This window comes from Malaclemys terrapin, chromosome 1 (genome assembly GCF_027887155.1).
Source record: "Malaclemys terrapin pileata isolate rMalTer1 chromosome 1, rMalTer1.hap1, whole genome shotgun sequence".
Taxonomy (NCBI): domain Eukaryota; kingdom Metazoa; phylum Chordata; order Testudines; family Emydidae; genus Malaclemys; species Malaclemys terrapin.
The window spans coordinates 336,336,761-336,355,445 of NC_071505.1; the positions used below are offsets into that span (position 1 = coordinate 336,336,761).

General features: G+C 42.6%; 1 protein-coding gene across 1 annotated transcript in view; it reads left to right on the plus strand.

The window, feature by feature from the left end:
• Positions 1–18,685, plus strand: part of NARS2 (asparaginyl-tRNA synthetase 2, mitochondrial) — a 71,434-nt gene that overhangs the window by 10,929 nt on the left and 41,820 nt on the right. The window contains exon 6 of the mRNA XM_054015773.1: positions 12,273–12,373. Coding sequence (XP_053871748.1) covers positions 12,273–12,373 — 101 coding nt within the window. The remainder of the gene's footprint in view (positions 1–12,272; positions 12,374–18,685) is intronic.

The window sequence follows — 18,685 nt, forward strand, 5'->3', positions numbered from 1 at the left end:
CTTGTACCTTGGTTTCCCCATCTGTAAAGCACTGTGGGATGTGTGGTTGAAAGGTGCTGTGTGAGTGCCAAGTATTATCCTATGAAATAGTGTATATGGAAGCATGGTGCTACAAATGTGGGGCTCCACAGCTCTGATCACCACTGGAGAGGGGGAAGCTTCCCCTCATTCTTTGCTTTTTGCACTGGCTCCCTATTGAACAGAGGATCCCAGCTCAAGATCTCTGTCCTGATTTTTTTCAAAGCCTTACATGGAATCGGTTCTAGCTACCAGAGGTACCACCTGTCTCTCCACCCAGCACCTTCTGTTTGGTCAGCTGTTTCGTTGCTCAGTGTGTTTAAAGTGAAACACAGAATCCAACCTTTCATCCAGACTTTCCCACCACTCTGCCTCTGATGCACACTCCCACTCGTCTGTGTTCAATAATAACTTCGTAAACAAACCATGTGCCTGCCTCTTGCTGTGGGAGGGAGCAAGATTTTTAGGGTATGTCTATCCTACGGACCTTACAGTGGCAGAACTGTACTGCTGCCGCTGCACTGCTGTAAGGTCTCTTGGGTAGCCGGTCTGTGCCAGCAGGAGAGAGCTCTGCTACTGGCATAATTAAGCCACCCTCTGAGCGGCAGTAGCTATGTCAGCAGGAGACGCTCTCCCACCAACATAGCGCTGTCCACACCAGCACTTTTGTCGGTGACATTTATGTCGGTCAGGGGTGAGAGTTTTTTTCACACTCCTGACGGACAAAAATTTTGCTGACAAAAGTGCTAACGTACACGAAGTCTAAATCTTGGCTACTGCTCAGATACCATGATGATGGGCTCCTAGATAAGAGCATAGACAGATGAGCCATTTGCAGAATATAAACTTTCATTAAAAGAAAGTTGGTAGCCTTTGATTTTGAAGTTTGTTCCACATGTGACTGGGATATAAACCAATGTAAAGTTGCTTCCTGACCCTTCCATCACCTCTAGTGCATCTGCTGTTTCTCATAGTCTTCAAGCAGTAGGCAAGTAAAACTGACTAGATTCTGCTCAATTTCTCTGCTGTTGCTTACCGTAGATCCCTTAGGCAACACTTAAACTGACAAAAATCATATCCTTTAGCTCTCCTGTTCCTGGGAAAAGGTAGGAGGTACTGGAGCTGTGACCCCTGGACTCTACTGGAGGGTGCTTTTACCTCCCAATTCACCATCTTTCATATCTATTTTCCTCTAACTGGGAGGCTTAATCCTAATGATGTCTGGTAGCTGACCAGGGTCGTGCGTTCCCTCAGAGATGGTAGGGAGAAAGATTTTTAGAGAGATGGAACAATAACTTCGTGCTTTAGAAAGAAGATCTGAGGAATTTGAAGGCATATAGTCCTCGGGTTTTTAGACCTTTTTAATCCCGTTGGATTTGGATTTGTTTACATGTTTAGTCTGGAAAAGAGAAGACTGAGAGGGGACATAAGTTTTCAAGTACATAAAAGGTTGTTAAAAGGAGGAGAGAGAAAAATTCTTGTTCTTAACCTCTGAGGATAGGACAAGAAGCAATGGCCTTAAATTTCAGCCTGGGATGTTTAGGTTGGACATTAGGAACTTCCTGACTGTCAGGGTGGTTAAGCACTGGAATAAATTGCTTAGGGAGGTTGTGGAATCTTCATCATTGGAGATTTTTAAGAGCAGGTTAAACACCTGTCAGGGATGGTCTATATAATACTTAGTCCTGCCATGAGTGCAGGGGACTGAACTAGATGATCTCTTGAGTTCCCTTCCAGTCCTACGATTCTATGTGCAGCTTCCTTATTGTTTTGTTTGGATTTGTGTACACCGATTAGTCTGCACATAATTTTGGTTGGGATTTTCTCATACTTGTGCTGCGTGTGTGGATCCTTTTCTGTCTTGTTTGGCAAATTATTTATGTAAGGAATTCATAAAAATTTGAAGACAAAAACGAAAGGAGGTGGGAAGCTGAGAAGATACAGAGAAGTTGTACGTGTCATGAACTGCAGAGAAGCCCCCTCAACTTAATTATTATGCAGTTTACTGCAGTTGAGTAGCTGGTGGATCTAAAGACAATCGGGGCAAATTCAGGAAAACTGAGAACATAGGAGCCACAGTTTGGGTGTATGAAATTAGACCTCTGCCTGGCAAGCTGTCCCATTTAGCCAGACTCTAACCCTTGTGCTTAGCTCCATTTATATTAATGTGACTACACACGGTCACTGGGGTCCCTCTGGGTGGGTCAGTTGGCAGGTTTCAAGACCTTAGATTGTAAACTCTCCAGGGTAGGGATCACATTGTATCCTATGTGTTCATGCCAGGCCTAGTACAGCTGGGCCTGGTTCCTGACTGGAGCACTGTTTAGGCGCTATTACAATAGCAATAATTTAATAATATTGATTTAAATGTCAGTTCAACCCCATTTATCCAAATGACTCGGAAGGATGTATCTGAAATTTGGCATTGCAGAAAAGCAAAACTATAATGTCATGGGACACTAGTGAGCTTGGGATAATTCACATCTCACATGATTGGGATAATTTGGGAGTTTACCTGGACCAATTACGGTAGCACAGTTTTTAAAGTAATTATGTCAGGCAACCTCCACCCACAATTAGTGTATATTGCTACATTTTCTTCCTGCATCCAAATCATCTTTAGCTAATTATGAACCACATAAACTCTCCAAGTACCGGTCATCTCAACAACTTGGCCAGAGATCATGTGCTGTCCGTGTGTATTGTCCTGTCAGGAAGTAGCCACCACATAACCGCTTCCCCATTCTCCTAGCAATATGAGGATGTCCTTATTTAACATGGGATGGGATGAAACCTGTAATAAATATGCCTCTGTAACTCTAGATCTAGACATTAACTCCTTACCTTTCCTTCAGTACATCCAAAACAAACCCTATTGACACCACAGGGGAACATAGTCACAATTTTCCTCAAGAGGTTAACCTCAGCAAAAGTAGCTTAATGTAGATGCAGTGAGTGTCTGCCAAATGTTTCCCTTCCAGCCAATAGCAGAGCTGTAACACAGTCTGGTTGGGAACTGATTCCAGAGGTGAGGCTCTTTGGTTATCATAGACTCGTAGGACTGGAAGGGACCTCAAGAAGTCATGTAGTCCAGTCCCCTGCTCTCATGACAAGACTAAGTATTGTCTAGACCATTGTCTCACCTGCTCTTAAAAATCTCCAATGACGGAGATTCCACAACATCCCTAGGCAATGTATTCTAGTGGTTAACCACCCTGACAGGTAGGAAGTTTTTCCTAATGTCCAACATAAACCACCCTTGCTGCAATTTAAGCCCATTGCTTCTTGTCCTATCCTCAGAGGTTAAGGAGAACAATTTTTCTCCCTCGTCCTTGTAACAACCTTTTATGGTTGCCTCATGCGGGGATGTCAGAGGGTTTTCAGCAAAAGTTGGAGTGAGTTGGAGCTCATGCTAAGCTAATATTGGTCTGTTCCATTCCTGACGACCAAAATTTCTGCTTGATCCACAAGCTGGTAGTCTGTACCTAACCTTTCTATACCTATACATCTAATCAGTACCTTAGAGAGATTACCTCAGCCAAGCCAATGAACAAATGGGATACTGTTATGCAGTAGGCTACAACTCGGTCAGTTAGGCCTTGCCTCACGGGCTCTGTTTGTTTTTTAAATAGCCCTGACTCTCAGCTTTCACTATAGGGATGTGTCTTCACTGCAGAGTTAAACTGGGTGACTGGCACCTGGGCCTGCGTCTCTGGGTTAGCCTAGCCGAGGTCTGAGCATTCCCACAGCAAAGCCCTACCCCGTTACTGTGTCCACACCATTTCTGCACTCGCTCATGTCTGCCTAGGGGCATATCTCGTAGTTCTCTGTGTTTGAAACAGCCTAGGATTCTTTTCCAGTGAATTGCAGGAGAACTTATCTGTCCTTTGGTGAGGAATTGCAGGATGGCATTGGAGGACTCATCACTCCAGTGATTTGGACTGCAGCCTCCCTGCAAAGTTGCAAGCTTCCCACCCTAATTAAAGTGGATCTGGGATGCTGACCCACAAACCCAGCTGGGTAAATGAGCCCAGACTTAAAGCACCTCCAAAGCCAGGTGAGAGGGTTTTCTGTGTGGATAGTTGTGGGGATTGAGCTAGAGCCAGGGTTAGCTGTGCAGTGAAGACATACCCTAAAAGGTGATAGATGAGCAATTTAGGCAGGGATTAAAATTCTGCCTCTTGTCAAGCTTTAATAGCATCTCATTTCCGGACTGGAGGAATGACTCCTGTGGTCCTTTCGATTCTTTTTCTCTGTCCTCTTCGATCCTTAGAATTGTAAGGAGAGCATTGTGGAATCAAGTGTTTTATTGTTCCTAAAGCAAATAGCCTCGAGTCAGAGTAATATATCCATAGGTCTCAGGGTAAATCAAAATAGATTTTCTTTTAATTTAAATCAGATTTTTTAATTTAAATGAAATACGTTTTTGTTTTTTTAAATATTTGAAATTGACAACCTATGTTATGGCCTAAATTATTATAATCTGTTAAAATGATTTAGATAAAATTAAAAAATATATGTTTACTGCCAAATTTTAATTAAATTCAGACCACTGAACTGGTAAAAGGCACTGGCTAAGAACCTGGAGCCAGAGTTTGTTGAGGTTTTAAATGAGTTTTTGACAATAGTATCCTCCTCTGCGGGTGCAGAGAAAATGTCTTCATTTCAATTTATTCAGTTCACTCCATTCAATGGCCTGTTCATTCAAAATTAAGAAACTGATTGGGAGTTGGAAAAGCAGAAAAGTTATTTTCCTCCTCCAATTTATGAATAAAAATTAGGTGTGAGGATGAGATCTAATAGTTCTAAAATCTTGAAGGACACAGTGACCAGTAACAATCCGTTCAATTCGCTAACTACAGATAATACTTCCTTTGTTTAATAAATCATTTAGTTTTAAATGCAAAACGTGTTTTGTTACAAATTTTCTGATAAACTTTTTTCTTATGTATCCACATTTGATTCATCCATGTAGAACTAGGCACAAATCACAAGTAAAAAAATTAATCTAGTAAATAAGAAATGCATTACTCAGCATTTTTAAATGTAAGTTAAGTTACGTAATTGCTTAGGTAAATATGTATAATTATAGTGTGTCTTCATGGTTAGCCAAAAAAAAAAAAACCATTATATTTAGCGTAAAGTCTATATTTAGTTGCAAATCAACATGTTGTAATGGTTACCGATGAATGAGACTCAACTTTTCTTTGGAAAATAACTAAAAAGTACAAATGCAAACCAAAATTAAAATTGATGATTGGAATTAATGTTTCTTACTAGTTGATTTATGTCATGATTAAAATCAGTTATTTAAATCAGTCCATCCTGCCAGCATTACTGTGACCATAGAAGAGTGCTTCTGTTGGTGTAGCTCAGGGGTTCTCAAACTGGGGGTCAGGACCCCTCAGGGGGTTGCGAGGTTATTACATGGGGGGGGGTTGCGAGCTGTCAGCCTCCACCCCAAACCCCACTTTGCCTCCAGCATTTATAATGGCGTTAAATGTTTATAAATTTAAAAACCCTTTTTTAAGGTGGGGGATCACACTCAGAGGCTTGCTGTGTGAAAGGGGTCACCAGTACAAAAGTTTGAGAACCACTGGCGTAGCTAATGTCCTTTAGGGAGGTGTAGCTTTGCAGCCGGAACTCTGTCTGGGTATGCTACATCTCCAGTAGGGGGTTCATCTGGCATAGCTATATCAGCCGAGGTTCTGTAGTGCAGACAAGCCCTAAAATGGAGGTAATATCCAGCTCCTGTGGAGGGTGTGAGGGGCAGTGAATGTTTGCAAAGCTTTAGAGAGGTGAAGTGCTAAGTTATATTAATTCTACTCCTAAAATACCTCCTTGCTGAGATGCTCAGAGGGTCCAATCCTACGCCTGTTGAAGAAAATGGAATTCTTTCCATTGACCTCGGTGGAAGGTGGATTGGGCCCAGAATGCTTCACGATAACTCCCAAAGCTTTACAGAAATACTAAAGGGATCAAAGAACTTTTTCAAAATGTGAGCAAAGAACCAAACAGAAATGGGCACAGTGCTAAAGAGAGAGTGGAGAGAAATAAACAGCTTTTGGGTCGGGGGGTGGGAGAGGGAGGGGAAGCAAACCGTTTTTAGAGGTTTAAGTGATTAAAGATTGGAGATGATGGGTGCTGAACACTCCTCCCAACAGCCAAGCAACTGTGTCAAGACAAGTCTCTCAGAGGAGGTTGTGGATGTAGCCAGCACCTACACGGGAAGGCTTGAAGAAGCACCATTCAGCTGGAATTGTCAGTAGAATACAGCCTGTCAGTTGCTAGCCACATGCAATCATGTCTTGGAAGTTTTGTTCCTTTCTAAGATGGTTGTATGTATTTAAACCCTCCAAAACTATACTTTTGGCCTCTGTAGTCTGCCCCCATACTCTACTCCCTTCAATATTCTGCTATTGCTGCATCTTCCCCACTTCCCTCCCTTAATTGTGGCTAAATTTGTGGAGAAAGGAAAGTGACATGAAATAGTTATAAATAAACCAAATCACAGTCCCTGGAGGTGCAGAGATGACTGTATCCTATTTGTGGAGAGGGAAGAGCACTCTGAGTTTTCATCTCTGGCTTTCTGGGGCTCTCCTCCAGTTACTACTTGGTGTATATATCTCATATCCTACTGAAAAGGATTATATATAAGGCCCCCCCCCTTGAATTGCAGGATGATTGTGAGAAAAAAAAATAATTGTGGCTGAGACAAGACATGGAAAATTGCAGAAAAGTAATAATGGATCTTATTTGCGGTAATAAAGTCCATTATTACTTTTCTGTGATTTTTCGCTGTTGGCCAGCCGGGGCTGAGAGCAGGAGCCCGGGGCTGACAGGGGCAGGTCTCCGACTGTCAGCCCCATGCTCAGCAGGATTCCTGCTGTCAGAATTGCGGTGAAAGTCTAATATTGTAGTATTCACATTTTCTGCAATATCCCAAGTTAAGTTGGGCCTTAGTTGGGCTTTTCTCTTTACTTACCCTTAGGTATCATAAAAGAGCAAGGGACATAATTGAATTGAAGTTTTTGTTCTGTTATGAAAATTGATAACTTATGGGTGACCTACAGCATTCACCTGTTTGCATTCTTGTACTCTACCCATCGCCAAGGTATCTGTGCGCCGGTTTGGGGGAGAGGTTTTTAAAAGAAAGCAGTGTTTTTTTTATATTTTGTATCTGAGCGTAAAATAGTTGGTTTGCGTGAAGAAAATATCGCTGGAACGGCAACCCTCTAGAAATGAGGTGCAGATCCTCAATGGTGTGAATTATCATAGCTCTCTTGATTTCAGTGGAGCATAATGAAGCACAGCCTATATGGAGGTAAACTGTCCTCTGATCTAAGAATGTAGGTAGCTGACCATGTGTCCTAGGCCTGGTCTACACTGGGGGCGGGGAGGGGGGATTGATCTAAGATACGCAACTTCAGCTATGAGAATAGCGTAGCTGAAGTCGACGTATCTTAGATCGACTTAGAATCACTTACTTCACGTCCTCGCGGCGCAAGATCGACGGCCACCGCTCCCCCGTCAACTCCGCTTCCGCCTCTCGCCATGGTGGAGTTCCAGAGTCGACAGAAGAGTGATCGGGCATCAATTTATCGCGTCTACACTAGACGTGATAAATCGATCCCCGATAGATCGATCACTACCCGCCAATCTGGCAGGTAGTGTAGACATACCCTTAGAGGTGAACAGCAGAGTTAAAAAAAAAAAAAGAAAAAAGAAAAAAAAAATCAAAACAGGTTCCAAGCTAGTAAGAAAAATGACAGCTTGAAGAAGTCATAGGCTCTAGAACCCTGAATGAGCTCAACCTAGCAACGCGCCATGAGGTCCTTCTATTTTACAAGCTGGGAAATGAGGCAGTGACAGATCATGTGACAGGTCCTTGGCAAAGCTGGGAATAGATGCAGGGGCCTAAATTTTGAGAGCTGGATATCTTAGGCATCTGAACCCACATCCTACACCCAGATAAGTGGTCTGACTTTTGTTTTCAGAAATGTGCCTCCAGAGCGCTCTTTGAAGGCACTGGGAACTGTGGTTGCTCAGGTCCTTTGAAAAGCAGGCCATTTATTTAGGTGCCCATCTTTTAACACCCAGGTATCCTGTCTTCCTCCTCTTTGCACATTCCTGCAGACCAGGCTGTCTCCCCTGAGTTCAGAATCTGTTCCTCTTGCACTTAGCTGTCCGGTTCTGATAGGGTGACCAGACAGCAAGTGTGAAAAATCGGGACAGGAGTTGGGGGATAACAGGAGCCTATATAAGAAAAAGACCCAAAAATCAGGATTGTCCCTATAAAATTGGGACATCCGGTCACCCTAGGTTCTGAGTTCAGGTTTTTGTATTTCCTTTGTCAGAGTTTATAAGTGTCCTTTTTTAAAAAAAGGAAAGGAAAACTCAGGTGTTGGCAGGTATGATGTGATGGAGGAACACTTCTGAATATTTTATTTTAAAATCAATCTATTTGTAATATGTCAGCTCATTTAGTAAGGTTTTTCATACAGTTCCACATGGCATTCTCATAAGCAAACTAGGGAAATATGGCTAGATGAAATTATGATCAGGTGGGTGCACAACTCGTTGAAAAACCATACTCAGAGTAGTTATCAGTGGTTCTCTGTCAAGCTGGGAGGACATATTAAGTGGGGCCCTGCAGGGTCTCTCCTGGGTCTGGTACTGTTCAGTATTTTCATTAACTACTTGGGTCATGGAGTAGAGAGTACACTTACAAAATTTGCAGGTGATACCAAGCTGGAAGGGGTTGCAAACACTCTGGAAGACAGCATTAAAATTCAAAATGATCTTGATAAATTGGAGAATTTGGTGTGAATTCCATAAAATGAAATTCAGTAACGGCAAGTGCAAAGTACTATGCTTAAAGGAAAAATCAAATGCAAAAATTCGAAATGGGGAATAACTGGCTTGGCAGCATTACTGCAGAAAAGGATGTGGGGGTTATAGTGGATCACAGATAGAACACGAGTCAACAATGGGATGCTGTTGCAAAAAGAGCAAATGGGGTGTTTTAAGAGGAGTGTCATATGTAAGACCCAAGAGGTAATTGTCCTGCTCTACTTGGCACTGGTGAGGCCTCTGCTGGAGTATTGTAAAAAAGATGTGGACAAATTGGGCAGTCAGAGGAAAGCAACAAAAATAAGAGAATTAATAAATATGACCTATGTATAAAGGGGGAAAGAAATGGAAATGTTTTTAGAGAAGAGAAGGCGGTGAGGGGACATAAGTCTTCAAATACACCTCTACCCCAATATAACGCGACTCGATACAACACGAATTCGGATATAACGCAGTGAAGCAGCGGGGGCGGAGCTGCATGCTCTGGCAGATCAAAGCAAGTTCAATATAACGCGGTTTCACCTATAACGCGGTAAGATTTTTTGGCTCTCGAGGACGGCATTATATCGGGGTAGAGGTGTATGTATAAACTTTTTTATAAAGAGGATAGTGATCAATGGTTTACCATGTCCCTCGAAGGAAGGACAAGAAGTACTTGGGTTAGTTTTCAGCAAAGAGAGATTTATATTAGATATGAAGGAAATCTTTCTAACTATAAGTCTAGTTAAGCACTGGAACAGGTTACCTAGGGAGGCTGTGGAATCCCTGTCAGTAGGAGTTTTTAAGACAAATACCTGACAGGGATGGTCTAGGTATACTTAATCCTGCCTCAGTGCAGGGGGATACCTTATGTTTACACAGCCACTTTAGTGCCTAAGGATCACCAGGTATTTCACAAACTGATATCAAACTACTTCAATCGGGCTTGCTTCGCTTTTTCACCGAAGTGTGGTCACTGCTAGGGTGAAACTTGCGAGTTGTTGCATGGTGCACAGCGACAGTACAAAGCAGTTTAGTCCAGGAAGTGTAGAGCACCGTGCCCAACTACGGGAGAAATTTGAAGTAGAACAGAATGTAACCAACCAAGAGGGAATTTAGCCAGAGCACCCATATCTTGTGAAAAGTGCTCTAGAATCATTAATGACCCCAAGCACTTGGAGCTTCTGTGCCTCATCCTAAAGATACATTGGAGAAGAAATATTGTACTTTAGAATGACATATCCTTCAGCAATAGGAGAGGAAACCGTCTGCCTTCATCAGGAAGGAGAAAAAAAAAAGTGGCGAAATCTAGTGAGTAAACTTGAGGAAGGGGGTAGAGGGAGAAGATCTTACCTAAGAATCTTTAATAAGAAACCTTGAATTTTTTACATGGGTGCAGACAACCCCTCCCCACCTCACCTCACCTCACCCCACCCCCCAAAAAAATTAGGGATTACGTTAATAAATGAAATACTGAGTTTGAAACCATTATAATTTCTCCATTTATTAAAAGTGGACATATGTAATCATGGTACAAAACTACTCATTAAAGCAATATCCAACAGCTTTTATTTTCTTTTTAACTCTAGGCCCTCCCCCAATAAAAATGTTGTCTATGCCCAGCTAAATGTTCCAGGGTGTTTCTTTGTGTGCAAATTGTCCAATGACCTGAAAAGATACGCAAGAGCTGGAAGAAAAGGTCATTTGTGGCTCTGTGCCTGTATAATGTGTAATCTCCATATTGCTGGAGTCTTTTTTTCCCAATCATAAAATAACAATGAAGACTCGATAGAATATTCCATTTTCTTTTTTTCTCATTACCGTAGTGCTTTTTCTGATAGAATCAAGTTCATTTCCCTGTGAAAGGAAAATAGCACTGATTAAATTTTTTTTAATAAACTTGAGGCACCTGCCTTAGATGGAAAATTCCCACACACCCCCTCCACACACACACACGCTTTCTTATCAGACTTAAAATTGAGTCTTTGTGGTAGTGATGTGTGAAACCAAAGATATTCTAATGGTAGAAAGTCTTAAAGATTTTATTTTCCATGATCTCTGTGGAGAAGAACGAACTTGTGCTTAAGGTGCAGGACTGGATTGGACAGTCTGGGTTTGTTGTCCTGTACAGCTTTTCAAGTCATTCAAAGCCTTTATTTTGGATGCCTCCGTTTCTTAAAAACTTAGGAACTGATTTCCACTCCCCATCTCCAGTGGTTCTGAACATACAGCTCCAATTAGCTGTGTGTGGTCAGCTCCTCTGAAATTCAGGCCCTAAGTGTCCCAGTCTGAGCTCCTGAAATTAGGTTACCACTGAAAATTCAGGCTTCCACCTCTTTGTGTCTCAGTTTCCCCATCTGTAAAACGGGTTGAGTAGAGGCACTCCCTGTGCTTTACATTGCACCTTGTTATACTCTTCTGTTGCCCTTCCTACTATAACCCTGCCTTTTGATTGCCTCACAATGTAAGTTATGCTCTCTTGCAATAACATACACTTAAATTACATGACCATTTACATACACTTCAAGCAAAATTCAGAGTTGCTAACCCACTTCTAGTCCTACAGGCCTGTATAACTGAAATAAGAAGAATTGCATATTTTTAGCTTTCTCCAAGGGCCTCACAGTGGCATATAAATATGCATCCCCCACTTCTGTTACAAAGTAAATTTCTTTATTATTGCTATTTGCATTACAGTAATGCTTGGAGGCACCAGCAACAATCAAGGCCCCACTGTGCTGTACACCTAGTAAGAGTTGGTCCGTGTCCTGAAGAACTTGGTCTTACACGACAAAGGAAGTGCTCTTCTTCCCATTGTACAAATGAGAGACTGAGGCACAGAGAGATTGACTCATCCAAGGTCATGTCAGGCATCTTTGGCAGAGCCAGGGAGCTAGACACAGTTCTCCTGAGTCCCAGTGCAGTGCATTATCCACAAGACCTTCCTCCCTAGCTCCTTTCAGGTGCACTCGATGGCTTTTTCCCCTTGTCTGTCTTTTTGCTTTCTTTTACCACATTAGTAAATTATTTCAGAGCCATATAATAACCTTAGGTATGCAACAAAGTATTAAGGGCCATATCCTGCACTTGATATGTATCCTACCATTGAAGTCAGCGGGAACCAGGCCTCTACCAAAATGTGGCCTAGTCATGTGCTTATAATGCACCAATCCTGTAAACGCTTAAGCACATGCATAAATTGACTCATCTGATTAATCCCGTTGATTTTGATGGGACTGTTCATGTGAGTATTTAGACACGTGCAAGATTGGGAGGGGCATAGTTTTCTGCATCCTGTTCTTTTTTTCATTTGGATTGAAGCACCTGCAATTTTCAGAGGAGGGGCATGAATGATAAATTAGGAGCCATGATCCTTAATTGTCGTTTAATAGTCTGGCATGTTGTGCGTTCTTGACTTACAGACATCAGATAAAGTACAGGAACCTGGGGAAAACTCCCATTTCTTCAATGTTCCTGCCTTCCTGACGGTCTCTGGACAACTCCATCTAGAAGTGATGGCTGGGTATGGAAATCTTTTCTCTTGACCTAATGGAGTCTCATAAAACTCTGTCACAGCTTCAATCCACTAGACTTTGTTTCACATGTTCCACCTTCCGTGTGCTTGCCAAACACCCAGTTGGGCAACGTTTTGTGATCAGTGCTGGAGAGTCCAAATCACTGTTTGGAGAAAGCTGGATTGCATTTGAATTCTGGAGAACGAGTTAGGATGTAAATTTAAGATACATACACTCCTCCATCCCCCCTGAAGGTGGTCAATGAGAGGTTGGCACAGAGATCCAGGCTGGGACATGACTTTTATGTAATAACTTAATTATTATCATTATCTGTTATTTGTCCAGGACCTTATGATCACATCCAACATCGCTCAATGGGGAAATCTGTTTCCATTTAGGCCAGTGCTGTTCCTGTTCTTTGTTTCTCTTCCTTCCCCATCCTCCTTTCTCTGTTTCTATCCCTTTTCCCTGTATTTGTGTGCTTCCTCTCTTCTTCCCTCTGCATCTTCTTCCCTGCAGAACTCTCCGTGCTTACCATACTTTTGCTCCCAATACCTCCCCTTTTCCAGCTGTGAAAGTAATCAGCAATTGAATAGTTGATGATATTGCAGTGTTGTCATTAGCCTTCAGTGTTAACACCCCCTGAGATTTAGGGGATGTGAGAATTCACACCTACCAGTGCCACTGTTTCAGTCTCTCTGTATACTCGGGTCTGGTCTACACTAAGCTTTCACAATGATTTAAGTTAATTGTTAGATTAAACCGGTGGGTCCCCCTCCCCATGTGTCGGTGTCATTCTGTTGACACAAAGGTGTTTCTCTCAGGGCTTATCTTCATTACCGGGGAGATCTACACTGCTGCAATCGATGCAGCGGGTGTCAATTTAGCGGGTCTAGTGAAGACCCACTAAATCGACAGCAGAGTGCTCTCTGGTCGGCCCATCTTACTCTTCTTGGGGAGCTTGAGTAGTGAAGTTGACTGGAGAGCGTCTCCCAGCAACGCAGCACAGTGAAGACACCAGGATAAGTCAACCTAAGCTACATCAATTCCAGCTACATTATTCACGTAGCTGGAGTAGCGTACCTTAGGTCGACTTACCCCGGTAGTGAAGACAAGCCCTCACTATAGCTGCGTTGCACTGATTAAGTCTGTGCTTCTCCCGATTGAACGAAATTGGTGTAAAAACTGAGCATTTAGCAGGCCTCAGAAAGACAGCAGTGTGTCAGCTTACCACGCAGAGCACATTAGGAAGGTTATCTTCGTAACCACGGGGGAGAGAAACCTTTATTTTTTAATAAACACTTTGGTTCTGAAGAATTGAATGTTCAATGGCATCCTCAGAAATACATCACACGGGCTGGATGTAGCCCACAAGTCAGGTGTTGGAAATCTCTGAGTTAGAGAACAGGATGGGGTGACTTGGGTGCTAGTGTGGTCTCTACTGCATATTTGCTGTGTGACCCCGGGCAAGAGGCATTCTTGCCTCAGTTTGCCCACTGAAGAACTGGGTATAATAACCTACTTCACGCTGCTGTTGCAAAGTTAATTGATTGTCAGTAAACAATCTTCTTCTGATAGAGTCCAGGCCAGAGAGAAGTAAAACTTGTATAGTATCGTATATCCATTGAACGCTATGGGTGAAATCCTGATCTCGGTGAAATCAATTGCAGAACTCCCCATCACTGCAATAGGACCAAGATTTCACCCTTAGAGATTGAGGATATTAGGTGCTGTGGAAATTTTACTTCTCTCTGGCTTGGGCTCTAACAGCCCACCAAAGCGGCTAAGGTCAGCTGAGGTGCTCGTGCTAAGTTTTCACGAGAGTGGATATGCTTGGCAGGGTGGCCTTGATATGCTCTGTGACTTGCTGCCCCTGCTGTTCTGACAGAAGTGGAGCTTACTGACAGCCTAAGGCTAGTATATCCTCCAGGGCAGTTGTCTGCAGGATGGGGAGCTGATGAGAGAGTTGAGAGAAGGCTGGTTATTTGTAGGGGGGGGGAGGTGTCTTTCTGCACCTCTGAAAAAAGGTGGGATTTTATTTGTGTGTGTGGTGACATTACATCCATGCCCAATGACCTTTATTGGAGGACATACTCCTATAAATCAAATAAGGATGAAATGGTATTTTAACGTAATGACATCTCCATTCAATTAGTCTCTTTTCTCAGAATAGCACACAGCCTACTCTGGGACTAGACAGAAAACTAATTGAACAAATACTGGGTCTTCTAAATATTACTCCAGTGGCATCATTCAGATGTTCCGCATTATCTAAAAAGGAAAAAAAATGTGGGTCCTTGTCTCACACAGTACAGTATGTTATAGCTTCATGCTTTATTCTGCATTAACATGTTGTTTTTCCAGGCATTTTAAATGACCAAATACCAACTAAATTTAGATGAGCTATATTTATCCTTGATGATCTATAGCTGTTCTGTGAACCTGCTCCTCTTATTTTTTTTGTTAAGCACAACATATTTCTGAGGTTTATAACCGAAATGCTATTAAATAGCTCAATCTTCAAAAACATACCAAGTGAGAAGTCCCTGTTGGCTCAAAAATATCAGTCATTGAGATACACCTCTACCCAAATATAATGCTGTCTTCGGGAGCCAAAAAATCTTACTATGTTATAGGTGAAACCGCATTATATCAAACTTGCTTTGATCCGCTGAAGCACTGATTTACCATGTTATATCCGAATTCGTGTTATAACAGGTCACGTTATATCGGGCTAGAGGTGTACATCATAGTTTCGTTGAGATATTAACTGTAACAGAAGAGCTGCCATACTGGGTCAGACCACGGTCCATCTTGCCCAGTATCCTGTCTCCATCAGTGGCCTATGCCAGAGCTTCGGGGTGGGTGTACAGAACAGGGCAATTAAGGAGTGATCCACTTATCTTCCGCTTCTGGTAGTCAGAAGTTTAGGGTTGCTCCAAACATGGGGTGGAATCCCTGACCATCTTGACTAATAACCATTGATAGACTTATCCTCCATCTAGCTTATCTAGTTCTTTTTTCAACCCAGTTATACTTTTGGCCATCACAACATCCCATGACAACAAGTTCCACAGGTTAATTGTGCATTGTGTGAGAAATTACTTCCTCTTGCTGCCTGTTAATTTCATTGGATGACCCCTGGTTTTTGTATTGTGTGTAAGGGAAAACACTTCTCTATTCACTTTTTCCCTACCATTCATGATTTTATAGACCTTTATCATATGCCCCTTCATTCTCTTTTCTCAGCTGAGCAACCCTAATCTTTTTAGTGTCTCCATGTAGGGAAGCCGTTCCATACCCTTGATCATCTTTGTTGCCCTTCTCTGAATCTTTTCCAATTCCACTATATCCTTTTTTGAGGTGGGATGACCAGAACTGGACACAGTATTCAAGGTGTGGGCTCACCATGGATTTATATAGCGGCATTATGATATTTTCAGTCTCATTATCTATCCTTTTCCTAAAAGTTCCTAACTTACTGTTAGTCTTTTTGACCGCTGCTGCGCATTGAGTGAAAGTTTTCAGAGAACTGTCCACGGTGACTCCAAGATCTCTTTCTTGGGTGATAACGGCTAATGTATAACCCATCATAGTATTTATAGAGTTGGGGTTATTTTTTCCATTGTGCATTACTTTGCACTTATCAATGTTGAATTTCATCTGTCATTTTGTTGCCTAGTCACCTAGTTTTGTGAGATCCCTTTGCGACTCCTAGCAATCTGCTTTGGGCTTACAAAATTATTCAAGATAGTTATCATCTGCAAACTTTGCCACTTTACTTTTCATCCCCTTTTCCAGACTGTTAATGAATATTAATGAATATGTTGAACAACACAGTTTCCAGTACAGATCCTTGGGGGACCCCGCTGTTCATCTCTCACCATTGTGACTGTTTATTCCTAACCTTTGTTTCCTATCTTTCAACCAGTTACTGATTCATGAGAGGACCTTCCCTCTTATCCCATGGCTGCTTACTTTCCTTAAGAGTCTTTGGTAATGGAATTTCTCAGCGGCTTTCTGAAAATCCAAGTACGCTGTATCAACTGGATCACCCTTATCCACATGTTTGTTGACTCCCTCAAAGACTTCTAATAGCTTGGTGAGGCATGATTTCCCTTTACAAAAACCGTGTTGACACTTCCCCAACAAACCATGTCCATTTATGTGTTGGATAATTCTGTTCCTTATTATAGTTTACCCGATACTGAAGTTAGGCTCACCAGCCTGTAATTGCCAGCATCTCCTATCAAGCCCTTTTTATAAATTGGCCTGACATTAGCTACCTTCCAGTCATCTGGTACAGAAGCTTCTTCTTCTTTCTTCTTTTTTCTTTATGCCGCTTTTCCTGGTGAGTGTCATGGCGGCCAGCATGGAGAGTAGGGAGGACCAGATCTCCCTTTCCTCCACAACAGGTGTCAGCTGCTTCTGGGGGATTCCCCAGCGTTCCCAGGCCAGCAGGGAGATATAATCCCTCCAGCATGTGCTGGGTCGGCCTCAGAGCCTCCTCCCAGTGGGATGTGCTCAGTAGAGTTCCAAAGGAGGCCTCCCAGCGGGCATCTTTATCAGGTGCCCAAACCACCTCAACTAGCTCCTCTCAATCCGGAGGAGTAGCAGCTCTACTCTAAGGTTCTCCTGAATAGCCGAGCCTCTCACCCTATCTTGGAGAGTAAGCCCACCCACCCTGCGGAGAAACCTCATTTCCGCCGCCTGTACTCGCGATCTCGTCCTTTCTGTCATTACCCAAAGTTCATGACCATAGGTGAGGATGGGGACATACATTGACCTTTAAACCAATCCTGGTTCCTAAGGATTTTTGGGGAAAACCCTGTTCCATCTTCCCCATGTAGCCAGGTCCTGCCCTGGCTTGCTTTGGAAACAGGAGTGGGCAGATACCTTCGGAAATCTATTAGTAGCAGGGATGGATGGAAGACAGGAAATAGCTCTGGGTTCAGATACCATCCAATGGGGGCAGTAAGAAACAGGAAAGCAGGGCTTATAAAGAGCATTGAAGAGAGCTTATTGAGAAGATGGAAGAGAGCGTGGTTGGGTTGAATGGGTAAAAGCCGAGGTTCCTCAGCTGCTCTTCCCAAGCATAGAGCCATTGAGATGAGAAGACAGTTTGTTGGTAAATAGCCTTTGGGAACAGTTTTGGATATTTCTCTTTCTTCCCTGTGCCTCACTGCAAATTCTTTAGTGACCCACAAGGTCTTGCATAGAGCTGGAACTGTATTTAGCTTTTGCTGCCATAGTATCTAGAAACTTGGTTTAAAAAAGAAGACTCTGCAGGAACTGCTTTTACTCCCGGAGAAAGACTGAGACGATGTTCACCGCTCAGTCTGATCCCACAGGAATGGCCTGATTTTCAGTGTAAAATCAAAGTAACCTTTATAACCAACATTTTTAAATTGGCTATTGAGTGTATTTAAACAGAAGGCAGGTCTAGACCTTAACTAGGTCCCACTATAGTTAGCCATAGCTTTTGCCTAATTTCCTACGTATTTCCTGCTAGTTGCTTTCTCTGAGGCATGGATGTTTTTCTTCACACATTCCTCTATTCAGGTTCGTGTCTGTCCCTCATCACCGTAGTAGTCTGTGTTTGTACAGCACATATCACAATGGGGTGCTCATCAATGACAGGCTTCTTGGTGGTGCCACAATAGTCGTCATAATTAAGCAACCTGACTAGCATTTGTCACAAATTATGTCCCTTTGTAATCCTAAAAACAGAGACCTTACTAAAGCACTCAGGACTTCTGAGATTTTATTTGCAGCTCACCTTAGGGCCCCCTTTCCCAGAATGCTAGGTATGCCACCCCGAGAGGATGCGAAGTATTAGCTGCGGTGACGGGTGCAGATCGGCCTCTCAGTTATTCTCCAGAGTCTCAGCTTTAAGGTTAAGACTCTGGCTGTTCTAGTTGTACAGAGAATCTAAAAATCTTGGCCAATGTGTAACAATGCAACATTGTCTGCCTAAGTTTGCTGAGAGCCTGAAAAAATAGCCCTGAGGCGTGAACTGCCCTATTCCTTTTGCTGGCTGCTCAGATGTCAGTGATACTTGAAATGTCAATATTTCACTGCTCATCCGAACATGGAAGAAAGAAGTAGTATCACACTAGGAGGATCTACACTATTTGCTGAGACTGACCACTCATTTTAGGGTAGGCATTAACAACACAGAGCAGGGCTGAAAGATGACCCAGTTGGTTTCATTTTCCTAAAGAAGGCTTAGCTTTCAGAAAGTTGGGAAATGCTGCCTTAAAGAATGATGAAATTTGATGCTTAAATGGCTTCTTAATTATGCAGCACATGAAAGGAGA